This window comes from Prionailurus bengalensis, chromosome B1 (genome assembly GCF_016509475.1).
Source record: "Prionailurus bengalensis isolate Pbe53 chromosome B1, Fcat_Pben_1.1_paternal_pri, whole genome shotgun sequence".
NCBI classification, from domain to species: domain Eukaryota; kingdom Metazoa; phylum Chordata; class Mammalia; order Carnivora; family Felidae; genus Prionailurus; species Prionailurus bengalensis.
This window is the reverse complement of record NC_057344.1, coordinates 161,457,125-161,473,096: the sequence shown is the minus strand read 5'-3', so window position 1 is coordinate 161,473,096 and position 15,972 is coordinate 161,457,125. Positions and strand designations below refer to the sequence as shown.

The 15,972-nt window shown below is 34.2% G+C and overlaps 1 protein-coding gene across 10 annotated transcripts in view; it reads left to right on the top strand.

Moving 5' to 3' along the window:
* EXOC1 (exocyst complex component 1) overlaps nt 1–15,972 on the top strand; it is a 61,724-nt gene that overhangs the window by 15,759 nt on the left and 29,993 nt on the right. For 3 of the 10 annotated variants that reach the window (XM_043604544.1, XM_043604506.1, XM_043604516.1), the window contains exons 5-11: nt 1,083–1,103; nt 2,619–2,806; nt 5,338–5,565; nt 5,770–5,902; nt 6,764–6,873; nt 7,623–7,676; nt 14,733–14,882. In XM_043604544.1, the coding sequence (XP_043460479.1) occupies nt 1,083–1,103; nt 2,619–2,806; nt 5,338–5,565; nt 5,770–5,902; nt 6,764–6,873; nt 7,623–7,676; nt 14,733–14,882 (884 nt within the window). The remainder of the gene's footprint in view (nt 1–1,082; nt 1,104–2,618; nt 2,807–5,337; nt 5,566–5,769; nt 5,903–6,763; nt 6,874–7,622; nt 7,677–14,732; nt 14,883–15,972) is intronic. The other 7 variants (XM_043604578.1, XM_043604559.1, XM_043604585.1 and 4 more) reach the window with 3 other exon arrangements.

The window sequence follows — 15,972 nt, the reverse complement described above, 5'->3', positions numbered from 1 at the left end:
TTTTAGAACGAAGTGTCTATCTTTTTAAAAAAAAAAAAGAAAGGCGTTTAATTTTTTAGGGCCTAAAACAGTGTAGACATTTTCATGTTTATAAAAGTTATCCCTAATTCAGATCAGTTTTAGGAATACTGTGAAGATCCTTAAGGATCTCATCTTGAAAATCATTTCCTGTAAACCAATTAACTGTTGCTTTGGTTTAGTGGAGTTCAGAAAATATCTTTTATTAATGTTTGCACACTTGTTTGAATGTTTTAAAGAATTTTTAAATCATAGCCGTTGATTCCCATTAAAATAATAAACGTGTCTAAGCTTTGGATGATACTAGAAAACAAATAAGAAATTATCACCATCTACTTTTAAGAGATAAATAATCATCCAAGTAAGATTTCATTGTGAATTCTAGCAGTGTCGACTTTAGTGGTTTTTTTATTGGTGACAATTGAATGTTTATGCTAGTAAGTGGGGCTTCTCAGCAGAAGGTTTTTAAAGGAGGATTTTGTTAGCAGTTGAAGTAGAGTCAAGTTTTTGTTGGCTTTTTCTTTTTCATTATTATAACCAGATTTTAAAAAAAATCTTTGACTTGAATCCTGAAAAGCCAGTTTGAACTGGTATCTCATGTGGTTTTTTAAAAAATTGTTCTAATCTCGTCTTTTCTAACAGTGTTTTATGACTAATCTATTGTGAGGGAATGTCTGGGTAAAGTTTTTGGGCCTTGAGTGAAAATAACTAGACTAAATGCATGAGTCACAGCTGACCTAAAAATAATTCCCAGGAAATGATCTATTTCCCAGTTTTCTCCAAGGACTAGTCAGTGCTATGTCTTAAAAGAAAGAAAATAGAAAGATAAATTTATTTTTAGTCATTATCAGAAAAAGAATGAGGGAATTAACTCTGGAAATTTAGCTTCTATGGATCTTTTCACTTTGTAGTTGATTTGGACATTGTCTTTTAAACTTCAAGGTATCAGAAGTTCAAATGAAATATGGGTAGTATTTAAAAATTTTAAACCTGTAGACTTTTTTACCCAGCTAATATTCTTTGCTTACTTTCCTCTGCTTTTTTCATACCTTTTTACTCTCCAGAACTGCCTAAAGTTACAGAAGGTGCGTAACACCTTTTCTTCTTATTCTATTCCATATATTTTTACTACTTGCCATTGTTATGTACTGTTGTTTGCATATTTTATGAAATTGTGCATAGGGACAAGTTTATTACCACAAAATCCATATAGTAATAAAATTAATGATAGGATTCATTATTGACCTCCAAAGGACTATTTCATGGAAGAGAAAATACTTCTGAAGCCATTATGATCACTTAAAGTATTTGTTTATTTTAAATATCCACTTGTGTAAGGAGCTGTACAGAATGATTTGGGCAGTTCCTGCCCCCTAGTGGCTAATAAACTGTCAGATATGACAATTTAGCATTTCCACAGTGAACTAAAATGGACTTGTTCAGAGGACAAGGAGCTAAGTGATGCCTGTCTGAAGAACTTATATACTGTAATCTGTAATTGCCTGTACCAAAAGTTTTATTCCCCTCCTTTTTTTTTTTCTGGGACATTATCTAAGACTGCCAAATTATTTTTCTTAGGAGTAAATCATTTATTACTTTGAATTGGTTGTTTTTTTCTAGAACAAATTAACATATGCCAAGTCATGCTGAATATAAATATTCATTTTCATACAAAATAATGAATATTTAAAGTGTCCAGAGGTTGTGATTTAAATTGTGTCCCGTTAAGTTTATGAAAATCAGTAGCTTTATTTAGAATTTTATTTAAGGAGTAAAAAAAAATTTTTTTTTCACTTTACCTCTCCTGACCTCAAGCTTTACATAAAATTCCACTAGCTGACTGTATTTTGTCAAAAAATTGAATTGGAACATTTATCCAGAAGACATCTCACATTTCATCTCTTGGTCTTTTGTTAAGACATGAAGACCATTTAAATTTTTGTAATTTCAAATAGCCATATTATTGTTGCTCTTGTTCCTACAGACTTGTTGAGAATGTTTTTATACCTGATCTTTAGAAATTTTATCAATGCATATGAAAATTTTTTAAAAAAGAAAAGGAAAATTCAGTTAATATTTTCAATACCCAAAATGTGAATGCATTTTTCATTTCAATTAAAATTTATTTGAAAAAAAAAACATAATAAGGACAAAAAGAACAGAAGAAAAATGTTACCCAGGGGAATAAAAGGAAAGGAAATTCTTTTTTATGTGTCCTTTATTCATAATCATTGTTTTATTAGTGCAACAACCACCTCACATAGGAAAAATAGGTTGGGCACATGTTTTGTTTCTGGTTTTGTATTTATTTTTTTTAGTTTAATTATATTTGGGGAAATTGTACTAAAGCCTGTTCTAACACTTATAAGGAGTGAATTAGACTGCATGTTTTGTATTTGTTATAATAATTGTTATAGTAAACATTATATTAACATATGCAGTCTTTCATAAAAATAAGAGGTTTTTTTTAATATTCTAAATCATTTTTTCCTATTTTTCAGCCATTAAATGTGACCTGTGCTTATAACTGACTATAAGTACCATGTTACTGTCCTTCCTACTTTTTTACTACTTAATTTTTTATTTTTACCCTTTTAAAGAATCTGTTCCAAGTGGAGAAAATCAGAGTGTGACAGGAGGTGATGAAGAAGTAGTAGATGTTTACCAAGAGTTAAATGCAAGAGAAGAGCAGGATATTGAAATAATGATGGAAGGCTGTGAATGTGCAATCTCTAATGCTGAGGCCTTTGCAGAAAGGTTGTCCAGAGAGCTACAGGTGCTAGATGGGGTAAGACTTTTTTACAGTCTGTGAGTGAATGATGTGTAGTGGATTGAGAAGACTGGGGATCTTCAAATTTTACTGCCTTAGTACTTAAGCCTTTATAATGTGATTACTGCCATCTTTCTCTGTAAGCACATTACCAGATGCCATGTGTCTCACTGTTCTTGTTCAAAAGACAGAAGCATTCCTATTAGTCAGGCTAGTGAAGGCAGTTGGCTGAGGTTCAGGATTTGGGGGTGGCTCTTGACATGAAGTGATGGAAGTAAAAAGTAGCCAACCAGAAACAACTTGGGGGTTGCTTCCCCCCAGTCTCTGAAACACTACAGAACAGTCCAGTGCAAAAGAGTAGCATTTTTGTGGTTTGGAAAAAAAAATAGGTACAAATTAGAAATAGAAAAATTAGGGGCACATGGGTGGCTCAGTCGGTTGAGCATCGGACTTCAGCTCAGGTCATGATATCACAGTTCACGAGTTCAAGCCTCACATCAGGCTCTGTGCCGACAGCTCAGAGCCTGGATGGAGCCTGCTTCGGATTCTGTGTCTCTGCTGCCACTCATGTTCTCTCTCAAAAATAAATAAACATTAAAAAAAAAAAAAGAAATAGAAAAATTAGGTTAAGATAAATCATTTCATTTACCCCAAAGGAGCAGAATAAGTGTAGTGAAAACAAGAGAGCCAGGGAAAAAGGGTGTTTGGCTCCTCTGCTAAAATGTTTTAGGATAGCTCTTTTTAATTTGCATGCATGGTTTCTGAGTCAATAAACTAAATGCGCATCTTTAGAAAGTAAGGAGCTAAAAGATATAGCTAAAAATAACACCACTAATGTGAGAAAAATCTAACAGAAGACCATATGGTATTTTTTGTTTTGTGTACACAAAGTAAGCATTTAAGAAAAACCCTCAGAGAATGAGGAATATTTTAAAAGCTTAAAGAATTTGGGCATTTTATATATGAAAGGTACAAAATTTATGAGATTACATGAATAGTCCAAGTTTACAAGTTTATAAAATTCACTCGAAGCAAAGCCTAGAAGAAACTTCAAGATGTTAAAGTGGAAATTGTCCTGGACAGGTTCAAGCCCCAGGTCTGCTACTTAAGAGATATATTCAATGGCTCTGTACTCTGCTGACTCTTACAGTTGGGCTGTACTTATAGTTGAATTATTATGAATAGCTTATAAAATAATATGTGTGAAATTACGGCATATCAACTGTGGAATGAAATTCTTTTCATCCTTGTCCAAGTTTTTTGCTCATACCATGTTACCTGCTTTCTTAATGCGGCTTGGTGGTTTATGTTTTTTCTTTTTTTTTCTTTTTGTAATGTTTGTTTATTTTTGAGAGACAGAACATGAGTGGGGAAGGGGCAGAGAGAGAGAGGGAGACACAGAATCCGAAGCAGGCTCCCGTCTCTGAGCTGTCAGCACAGAGCCCAACGCGGGGCTCAAACTCACAAGCCGTGAGATTATGACCTGAGCCGAAGTTGGACGCTTAAACTGACAGAGCCACCCAGGCGCCCCTGGGTTTTATTTTCTAATTAATATTGCATATATGTTCCAAGTTATCATATTGCTTTCCAATTTTATTTTGGATTTGACAGCTTCCATGTTTCAAGAAATTTAGAATCAATTAGTCAGAATCACTTAGAAAACAATGATAAGGGGATGGTGGTTTGTTATTGTTTTGCCCAGGGAAAAAAATATGCAATAGTTGCAAATGAAAGAGAAAAGAGGGGCAACTGGGTGGCTCAGTCAGTCAAGCAGCCCACTTCAGCTCAGGTCATGATCTCACAGCTCGAAGGCTCATGAGTTCAAGCCCCATGTTGGGCTCTGTGCTGACACCTCAGAGCCTGGAGCCTGTTTTCGATTCTGTGTCTCCCTCTCTCTCTCTGCCCCTCCCCTGCTTGCACTCTGGCTCTCTGTCTCTCTCAAAAATAAATAAACATTTAAAAAAATTTAAAAAAAAAAGAGAAAAGAAAGAAGATGATAGAAGGAGCTATCTTATGGATATATAGTCTCTGGTCATGTGGTCTTATGGTTGTGGCTCTTCCACATTCTGTAAATACTAATTGTACTATAGTTATAGATTAGTTCTGTGTATCCTCCAAAGACTGGTATACCACTGCTACCCTCTTGACCAAGGTATTACACAGGTGATTATGCTTTTTTTTTTTTTTTTTAGCATTTTACAAAAATGTTAAGAAGTATAGAAAATTTAGCTAGTGGAATTGGAAGAAGTGTCAAAACTGGGAATATATCAGCACTGATGATACATTGTGGGACAGAACCCTACTTGTGAAATCTGGGGAAATATAAAATACTGAGGCATGGTTCCTAACCTTGATAGAGAGGCAAGTGTATCTTCTTGAAATACTGTGTAAAACGTAGAACATAATCTCAAAGTGATAAACTAAAATAAATGCATAGATATATACCAATCTGTGTTACTCAATTGTCAAAGGGATTTAGAAATATTTCATCTTAACGCTTCTTTTATACGTTCAAATAATAAGAGTTACTTTTGTTTTTCACTTTGTAGGCTAACATCCAATCAATCATGGCCTCTGAAAAGCAAGTGAACATCCTGATGAAGTTGCTGGATGAGGCTTTAAAGGAGGTAGATCAGATTGAATTGAAACTGAGCAGTTATGAGGAAATGCTCCAAAGCGTAAAAGAACAAATGGATCAGATCTCTGAAAGCAACCACCTAATTCATCTTAGTAACACTAATAATGTAAAACTCCTGTCTGAAATAGAGTTTCTTGTGGTAAGTATGTTTGTAGATTGCCACCACCAACAAAACAAAAAATCTAATGATAATATATAAAACCCATTTGTAAAAATTTTCTAATGTCCTTATGAAAATAGGATTTAAAATAATTCCAAAGACTTTATGATAGGATTGAATAGCATCTTACCTATAAATTTCCCCAAATTACATGTGCAGATGGTACATTTATATATATTCCAGAACCACATGGACTTGGCCAAAGGTCATATAAAGGCCCTTCAGGAAGGAGATCTTGCTTCCTCCAGAGGCATTGAGGCCTGCACCAATGCCGCAGATGCCCTTCTACAGTGCATGAATGTAGCTCTTCGACCAGGTAATGTTCATTAGAAATGACAAAATCTGACCAAGAATCTGAGACTAAGCCTGTAACTTGGTATAAGATTTTGACAAGAAATACACGAGGCAAGTGGTTTAGGGTGACTTTAGTATTAGCTCCTCAAACAAGCTTCCCTTATTTCAAAATATGTTTCTGTTGGTACCAAAAACTTTTTCATTTCAGTTCCTCTGACCATCAAGGACTCTAGTTAACACCATGATTTTTCTTTAGTACAGTCTGTAGAAGCTAGCACAAAGTAGATACTTTGATTAGACCAGAGAGCATGAGGTTTTGCTAAACCAGTGGCTCCAAAACTTCAGTTTGCCTCAGAATCCTGGAGAGGGCTTGTTAAAACACATATTACCAGGCCTCACCCCCAGATTCAGTAAGTCTCGGCGAAAGCCCTACATTCCACATTTCCAACAGTTCCCCGATGATGCTTGGAGAACCACTGTGTTATATTTTTTTCTCTTGCTTACTTTTCTTTATAAAGCATACAAATAAACCAATAAAACTTTGGGTTCTTCAAAACTGCAATTCAGATACTATTATAAATGTGTTCATTGATGGGGCACCTGGGGCTCAGTTGGTTGAGCATCCCACTCTTTGGGCTCATGTCATGATTCCAGAGTCATGAGATCAGGCCCCACGTCGGGCTCTGCACCAAGCATGGAGCCTACCTAAGATTCTCTCTCTTTCCCTCTGCCCCTCTCCCCAGCTCACACTTGAGCTGTCTCTCTTTCTCTCTCTCTAAAATAAAAAAAAAATTTTTTAAGAAAATTTTTAAAAAATGTATTCATTGGAGATCCGAGAAATCTTTTTACGCATTAAATCAGTCAAGAAATATTCTGATTTCAGGCCATGACATGCTCCTGGCAGTCAAACAGCAACAGCAGCGTTTCAGTGATTTGCGAGAGCATTTTGCCCGGAGACTGGCCAGTCACCTCAACAATGTTTTTGTTCAACAGGTAATTTTATTTTATTATTAAAACTGGCATGTTTCTGTAGCTACTTAATATATTACCTTAAACTTAAATTTCCACAAAAATATAATGTGTTTAATTGGGATCACAGTATAATCCTTCACAGTTTTATTTGATTTAAGATTTTTAAATAAGACTTTTAAGTATTTGCTCATAGAAGTACAATGGGCCTCAACTGCCTCCTTAGGTAGACAGTCTAGTTCCTTCAGCTAAAACTTTCTGATTCTAGAAATCAAATGACAATGCTTACTTGTTACATATACATTTAAATGTTCTTATTTATAAAAATAAGTCCAAACTTATATGTTTACTGCTTGGCCTATTTTATTTTTCAATATTTTGAGGTGAGAACCAGGACTTGATTTGGTAGTTTAAATGTTATTGGCTCTATGTATTTATATATATGAGGAAAATGACTATAGCTCAGTTGTAAATTCCATTTGATTTAATTTTTATATGAAAAAGGAGGTTATAATTAAGGTTGTGGCAATAATACTACTTTTAATAATATTAAGAGTACCTTAAAGGGATTTGAACAGAGGGTATTTTAATCTGCCATAATAAAATAGGTTTCTTATGTTTTTCATCTCTTATTAGGGTTATTAGACAAAAAAAAAAAAACTAGAGAAATTTTGTTTGTCAAGAAATGCTGTCTGAAACATTGTATTCTTACTTTGTTTTCACTTTGCAGTATTCTAAAACAATTGTATTTACTATATTTTATTTCCAATTAGTTTACTCAGGCCCTCCTTCAACTCTATAACAGGTCCTACTTTCTTTCGGTGCTTGTGAGTACATCAAATTTGGCTCAAGCTTCTCTGATTCTTTTTTTTTTTTTCCTCTAAAGTTTGCTAAACTTAACAGCAGCAGAATCTTTATAGATTATAACTTTACTGACTTAAGCTGCCTGTTAACCATATTTATAGCAGGTTTTTCATGTCCCATAGTCAAAAGTTTATTTTGGCCAAAAAGGCATTTAATCTCATTCTGCTTGCCTTTCTTCCTGTCATTCTTTCACTCATTCACTCCTTCATTTATTTAGAAATCATTTACCAGGTGATTGGGATGCATACCAGGCATCTACTTGGGATAGACGAGAGGCTAATCCTGTCCCAGAGTAGCTCACAGTCTAGGGAAGGGAGATACAGATATACTCAGGTAGGGTAAATGTCCTCATAGCAGTAACATATGCAAACATAAAGGAAGACCTCCTAGCTAAGCATATGAGGGAAATTTTGGGGAAGACTCTCTTAACGTTTCATTTGACCTGGAAAGTATCAAGAAAAAAGTAAATCCAGAAGTCACATAGTAAATACTAATCACATTTTTCTTACATTAGTATTTCAATAATACCTATTTCTGTACAATTCCATAGTTTTTAAAAATGACATTGTTGATAGTGATGTTATCCACATTTGTAGATGGTATTGGAAATACCAGTAGGTAAACAGTAGTCCTTTCTACACCCTTAATTGTTTGTTGTAACATGCAGTTATTTATGATTTTGCCTCCTTGCCTTATAAACTAATGGCTTTGTTTAATATGAATGCTTCCAGTTCTGAAAATCTAATGTGTATTGTTATATGTGAGTGATGCATGTTGAAAAAAACAATGTTGCAACAACCTGGGATATGCTGAAGAAAGTGGAGGAGGAGGATGTCCCAAGTATAGAAAAGAGACTTTCTGTGTGTTGAATTCAGTGCATCAGGTCACCTAGCAAAAGAGTTGGGAAGTGGGTATCTCTATTCCTAGTTGTAGAACAAACTAACTGGGAAAATTTGATTACCATATTATAGTACATTTCTTTGTCAATCACCAGGTTTTCACTATGCGCCTATTAAATACTTGCTGAAGTCCACATGTAAGAATAAGAAATGGCTCCTAAACTCGAGATGTTTATAAGGAGTCATTAAGACTAATGTACTTAAAGCTCTATAGCAATGCGTATATTAAATTGCTAATTGTATGACTACATATACATAGTTTGTGTATGTGTGTGTGTCTGTGTGTATATATATATGTATATATACATATGTATATATATGTATATATGTGTGTGCATATATATATATATATGTGTGTGTGTGTGCTAAAGGTTTAATCAAAAGTGAGGTTACTGAGAATTTAGTCAGATATGACATCATGGATAAGACAACACTTGAACAGAGTCTGTGCAGTGAAGTTTTTGGCAAATGTGTATATATTCAACATGTGTAACCTCTGTACAGAAGAATACAATAATCTGTTGATCACATGACAGTAATGTAAGATCATTGATTTCCAGTCTTTTTAAAATTCATGCATCAGTAAAATTTAAAAAAATAAAATTTGGAGATTTATCAAGTCACCGATTTTTAATTTTACCAAGTAAATACTTTTAAAAAGAAATCCTGACACCCACTTTCACTATCTTTTTATCTTGGCACTAAAAAAAAGACTATAATTTCAGACTTCTAAAATGAATACATTTCCCTTTATGAGAAACTCTCTTCTATCCTTTTGTTTCTTAGTGTTGTAGGCCAGTGAAAAGCATCTGCGCATCTGGGAATCATTGATCCAGAGGATTCTATCTGTGATGCAGCTTTCGTATTAGTACTATCCACATGGCTGTATTTTAATGAAACTTGAAATGTTATTCTCTTCTTACTATATATACATATATAGTCATATTTTTAACAACTAACTAGATTCTTTTGGCTCTTCTAGATCTTACACACTCAGCTTCCATTGAAATTACAGACTCTTACCCATAATTTTTACATTTACTAGGGATTTGTGTATTAAGATATTCAACTAGCGAATTAGGTCAGTTACACTAATTAGGATTCTGATATTGAAAAACATGCAATCAAATTAAGGCTAGTGAAATTGAGGAAATAGTTGCATCAAATGTATGTCCTTTAAAAAATTCTTTTGGTTGTTTTTTGAAATATTTGGCTGGAAAGGATAAGTGCTCTCTGCCCTTCTTTGTCCCCTTTGGGTCCACAGAGACCTCATAATTGTGTACGTTGTCTTTTGCAATAGGGTGAGAAATGATTATGCACTGAACTAAAAGTACAATCAGGAAAGAGGCTCCTGGTGGCACAGTCGGTTAGGCTCAGATCTCTGCTCAGATCATGATCTCACGGTTCGTGAGTTTGAGCCCTGCATTGGGCTCTGCACTGACGGTGTGGAGCCTGCTTGGGGTTCTGTCTTTCTTTCTCTCTGCCCCTCTCCCACTTGTGCTCTCTCTCTCTCTGTCTCTCTCTCTCTCACCTCTCTAAAAGTAAATAAACTCAAAAAAAATTTTATAAGTACAACCAGAAAAACTGAAGTTGTGAGGGGTTTGCTATATGCTTAAGTTTGGGAATTTTTCTTCCAACATGTATTTCTAGAAACATCATAATGCTAAAATAAAGCCTGTAAAATATATCACCAATATTCAATTCATTTCACAAAAATTGTTCCCTTAAACATGTTTCTTCTCAATTTCCTAAACATGGGTTAATGATCTATAGTTAAAAGCTTAGAATTATGATTATTTAAGATCAGTTTTTGTGGTATTTGTTGGAACTTTGTTCAGATTTTTTTTTCTTTGAAAAAACAAAAATAAACATGCCATAACACAGAAAGAAAGAGTTCCCAAATCTTGAAAATTTATTCAACACTTAACTTGAGTATATCATTTCTTTTGAAAGTCAGTATAGTAAAGTGGTTAAGAGGAGGACGGTGGAGCCAAACTTTCTATATTCAAAACCCTGACTTTGCTACCTCCTAGTGGGCTGACCTTGGGCAAGTTAATTAACCTCTTTGTGCCACAAATTCCAGTAACATATACACTAATGAAAATTTATGATGCGCTAGGTTTTTAGAAAATATGTTTGTCTTAGATTAATTTGGATAAAGCCTACCATATTGTTTTAAAATTTTGTTTATAATAGAGTTTTGGTATTTTTAAATGAGGAGAAAAGTACTTTGCAAGGTTATTATGAACATCAGAATTTGTGTATATATATGTAGAGAGAGAGACAGGGAGAGAGAGAGGGATAGAAACTAGCGTGGTGACAGGCATTCAATAAATTGTTATTGTTACTAACTTATTATTACTTAAAATAAGCAATTTTTAACACTGTCTTCATTTTTTACTGTATAAAGAATATTTTTTGTTTGTTTGAAATTGTATTTTTATTTAGATATTTTAAGAAATAAATCACTGGTTTATTTGTATGGGAATATCCAAAATGCTGCACCATTAAAGCATAGGGCAAAGCAGAGCCTCCCTACCTCCCATTCTTTTTTTTTTTTTTTTTTTTAAGAATAAAGTGGTGCACACATGAGAGTTCTAGAAGTGACAGTTACCTGTATTACTGATTGAATTGAACAGTTTAAAATTTTAATTTACCTATTTTCTGTAGTTATTTTAGAACCATTTTCTCTAAAGTTAAATTTTCCATTAGCACTAATCACATTTAATCTATCTTAATAGTAATAGTTTGAAGGTAATGATGTCTTCATAGAAGGGAAATTTTCAGGTGATGGTGATCTTAAAATGCTGTTTGCAAAAGAAAGCTTTGAATAGTAATATGTGAAAGAGCTTTGTAAACTGTAAAATCCTCTACAAACATTAATAATTCTCCATTTTTAGGGGAGGGGAAGGTTTTTAAAAATATTTTTTAATGTTTAGTTTTGAGAGAGAGACTGAGGGTGAGTGGGGATGGGCAGAGACAGAGGGAGACACAGAATCTGAAGCAGGCTCCAGGCTTTGAGCTGTCATCACTGAGCCTGACATGGGGCTCAAACCCATGAACCACAAGATCATGACCTGGGCCAAAGACGGATGCTTAACTGACTGAGCCACCCAGGCGCCCCAGGGAGGAGAAGGTTTTTAATTGAAGAACTTTTCCTGACTGTAGATTAGATAATATAATGTAACATGTAATAGCCTAAGTGAACAGTTTTAGGAGAACGTAAACAATGGTTTTGGGGCATCTTGGTGGCTCAGTCAGTTAAGTCTCTGACTCTTGGTTTCAGCTCAGGTCATGATCTTACGGTTTCGTGAATTCAAGCCCTATCTTGGGTGCTGCGCTGACAGCAGAGAGCCTGCTTGGGATGCTTGGGATTCTCTTTCTCTCCCTTTGTCTTTGTCCCTCCCAGACTCATACTGTCTCAAAATAAAATAAACTAAAAATTTTTTTAAACAAAAACAATAATTTTGAGTTTTGAATCACTGAGAAAAATTAATGAAAAAGATTGTTTTGGATGATAAGAGATGTCTAATATTGTTATTAATAAAGAATTTTAAAAATCTATGGCAACTGTGATGAGAGATGAAGTATAGTCCAGTGATAATAACTGTATATTTTATTTAATATTATTAATTTTGTCCATATTTATTGTTAAGTCTTTACTTCACAGAAAACATGTAGATGACCAGGCATTCCAAATATATAGAATAGTTCCATTTTTCAACACTGTAGCTCTTAGTCCACAATGATTCTTTTGGAAAATGTGATTGTTTTATATTCAGTCAGCCATTCAAAAAAGAATGTTCACACAGGTCCATGATCCCTTATCCAAAACTATTGGGGTCAGCTGTCTTTTTAGAATTTTTCAGATTTTAGGAAAGTAATATAGTATATATACTGTATATTACATAACCACTCCAGGAGGGTCTGGAGCTGGGCTCTGTGATTAGGGACACAATAGTCCAACACCAAAAAATATGAATAGTTATTCTAAACAGTATAAACAGCCTCATGTCAGTTCAGGTCAGGTTTTGCCATCAAAATAGATTTGACACCAAATTTACACTGAGTTTTCCAAGCTTTTTGTATTTTAGAATTACAGAAAGGGATCGTGGACCTATATACACAGTATACCTTGTATATAATGTCTGTGATAGCTGTGAACTTGTATTGTCTCACCCTTTCTGGTTCTTATTTTGAATTGGTCATCTAGTTTTCTGATTAACTTTTCTGCTATCTCTGGTCCAATTTCCTAAGGTAGATATCAATAAGATTAATCTTAGAAATACATAGGGGCACCTGGGTGGCTCAGTTGGTTAAGCAGCCAACTTCCGCTCAGGTCATGATCTCACAGTTGGTGAGTTCCAGCCGCGCATCAGGCACTGTGCTCACAGCTCAGAGCCTGGAGCCTGCTTTGGATTCTGTGTCTCCCTCAGTCTCTGTCCTTCCCCCACTCACATTCTGCCTCTCTCTCTCTCAAAAATAAACATTAAAAAATTTTTTTAAGAAATATATTGATTGTTCTATGTAGTTTTATATGTAATTTCTATATAATGGGTCCTTATATTTATTTCCATTTTAAGTTGGGGATATAATCTCACAAGAAGAAAATTCTCCAACAGACTGATTTGAAAGCTTTAATGAAGAAGGAACTCAGATAATGATATTTTATTGATGTGTCTTATACTCCTATCTTTCTTATTCTAAAGGTACTTCTCAATTACTAGAGAATTCTTTGTTTCCCTCATCCAGCAATTTTTTCTGGATACTGTGTATTTAAAAGAAGTTGTTTTAAAAAGTCCATAACCACTAAGTTCTTATTTTATGTATATAGTAAAGGAAATAAATTAGATAGAAGAAATCTCTTTTAAAAGAATTTAAATTCAGCCAGTTTATGTCAGCTAGTATAAAACACACATAATTGGGTTTAGGTAACTTTACTAGGAAATGAGTTAACCAATCCCAGAACTCAGTCACTGTGTCATTTTAACAGAATGATAACAAATAACTTCTGACAAGGCAAATTAGATCAAGTCAGAATGATGTCAAATAAATCTGTCTTTTTTTCCCCTTTCCTTATTCTTGGGAACTAATATTTTCAAGGGGAATCAACTCCTTTAGTCTTTCAGCTTCCCATCTCTTAGACCCTGGCTTTGAATTCCATGACAAATATTGATCCAATAATAGAGAAAGAGAGCTAGATTGTTTCAAAATAGGGCTGGAGAGATTTTTATTGTTTTGTTTTATATTTTAGATACCAGTAAATAATTGGCATTTGCAATTTTTGAGTCTGCTTAAAATGATTTTTTAGATATGTTTTTAAAAGAAAATGGAAGTGAGACTCACATGACTAAGTTTCCAATTCTTGCTTTCCTTCCTTGCGACCTGAGCAAATCACGTAACTCTTTAAGTTTCAATTTCCTCTTCTAGAAAATAAGGCTGTTGGATCTGATGATCTTCCAGGTCTGTATTTTTCAAAACAAAGTCAGGATGCATCATCTAAGACTGTTTGATAGCTTACTAATTTATTTACATAAAAGGGTTGTCAAGGTCTTAAAATAAAATCATGGTGTATTTAATTACTAGAAAGATTAAAATTATACTATTATTAAGGATTATCCAGGAAAGCCTAGGATATCATCATCTGTGGTGCTTCCTAGTTCTAAAATTCTGTATCCTCTATGTTTTAACTACTGTTTTTAATATTGTATATTTCTAATAGAAATACCATAGATGTTGACAATTTGTTTTGAATGACTTCCCTATTTATTGTGTTTCTCAATACAGTTGTATTGTGAAGTTTATTTGCTTGGTAAATTGTAAAATGAGATGGTATGGGAGAGAAGAGCTTGATTAAAACATTTATTGTCAATTCTTTAGAAGATGACATGAGTAGTTTATCAGAGTGCCATTCTTGCATGTTTATGACTATTTATGGTGATAGTGTTCAGTAAGCTTACACAGGATGATAATAAAAGACAAGTAAGTACTTGGTTTTTATCTTGCTTTCTATCTTCCTTTGCTTTTCTTTGGCTACATTTGGTCATTTTTTAGAATTTTCAATTACAACATGTTTCTTTGTACTGCCAATATATTTATTTACTTATTTACTCACTCTAGGGTCACGATCAGAGTTCAACTCTTGCTCAGCACTCTGTTGAACTGGCTTTACCCAATCATCATCCATTTCATAGAGACTTGCTTCGATATGCCAAGTTGATGGAGTGGCTGAAGAGTACAGATTATGGAAAATATGAGGGACTAACAAAGGTATGAATTTGATATCAATTACTCACCGAGTAGGGAGCATAATCTTCTAGAATCAAGAGGTCATGTATTCAGCTCCCCACGTGACATTTGAAGTATTAGTCGTGAAACAGAAAATAATTGAATTTCTGAGTGCTCATTTGACGAGGCAGAACATTTATTTCATTTCTTGGGTAAAGAAGAGCTAAATTTCTAACTCCAGCTTAATATAGTAGTATGTGGTACTGTGGCCTTAAATTTCAGTTTAGTTAAATACAGAAATTATTTCCTGAGTTTCTTTATATGCAATATAGAGAATATGAAGATGTCTAAGTGTGGCATTGCCCTCTAGGAGTTGATAATGTGTTTGATTAAGCAAGTGCAGGTTGCCTCTTTATGAAGCAAGCGTATCACTATTCCAGGCACACAGGGCCTAACAAGCAAGCCCTACTTCTGAAGAACCTTGTATCTGACTGGGAAGAGCAATTATACTTAAAACAATCAGCAAAAAATTAAGTGCCAAACTGAAAATGAGTTTAGAGAAGAGAAATCCGTGTCCTAAAGCCATGGAGGAAAACTTCACGGCAGATATTGGATTTGAATTGAGTTTTTAAATAGTGAGTGGAATTAGATAAACCAAAAAAAAAGAGGAAAGGCATTCCAGGGATGGGGAGCATGCAGACAAAGGTGGGAAAATAGGACTTTTTTAGGGCAATGAGGATGCAAGCCCATCTGAAGTAGAATTTCATATTCTGGGGCAGAGAGAAATTATGTTGAAAAAGATAAGCCATGAGACATAAGACCTAACAGCATTCCTCATACATGGGGAGAGACTAGGTGAGGCAAATTAATTAAGAACCTAATGTAATAATTCAGATGAAATCCAAATCAGGAAGATAGTGGTAGGAATAGAGAATATAAACCAAAAGAAAGACTCTAAGGTTGGAAGAAACAGGATGATGCCAAACTTTTCTAGGTTTGGAAACTAAAAGAACAATACTATTAACATCAGCAATTGGAGATGAGTCACTTCATTCATATATGAATTGAGCATCTGCTTTTTGTTAAGTAAGTGCTAGAGATACAGCACTGAAGGAACCAGGCAAATGTTTGC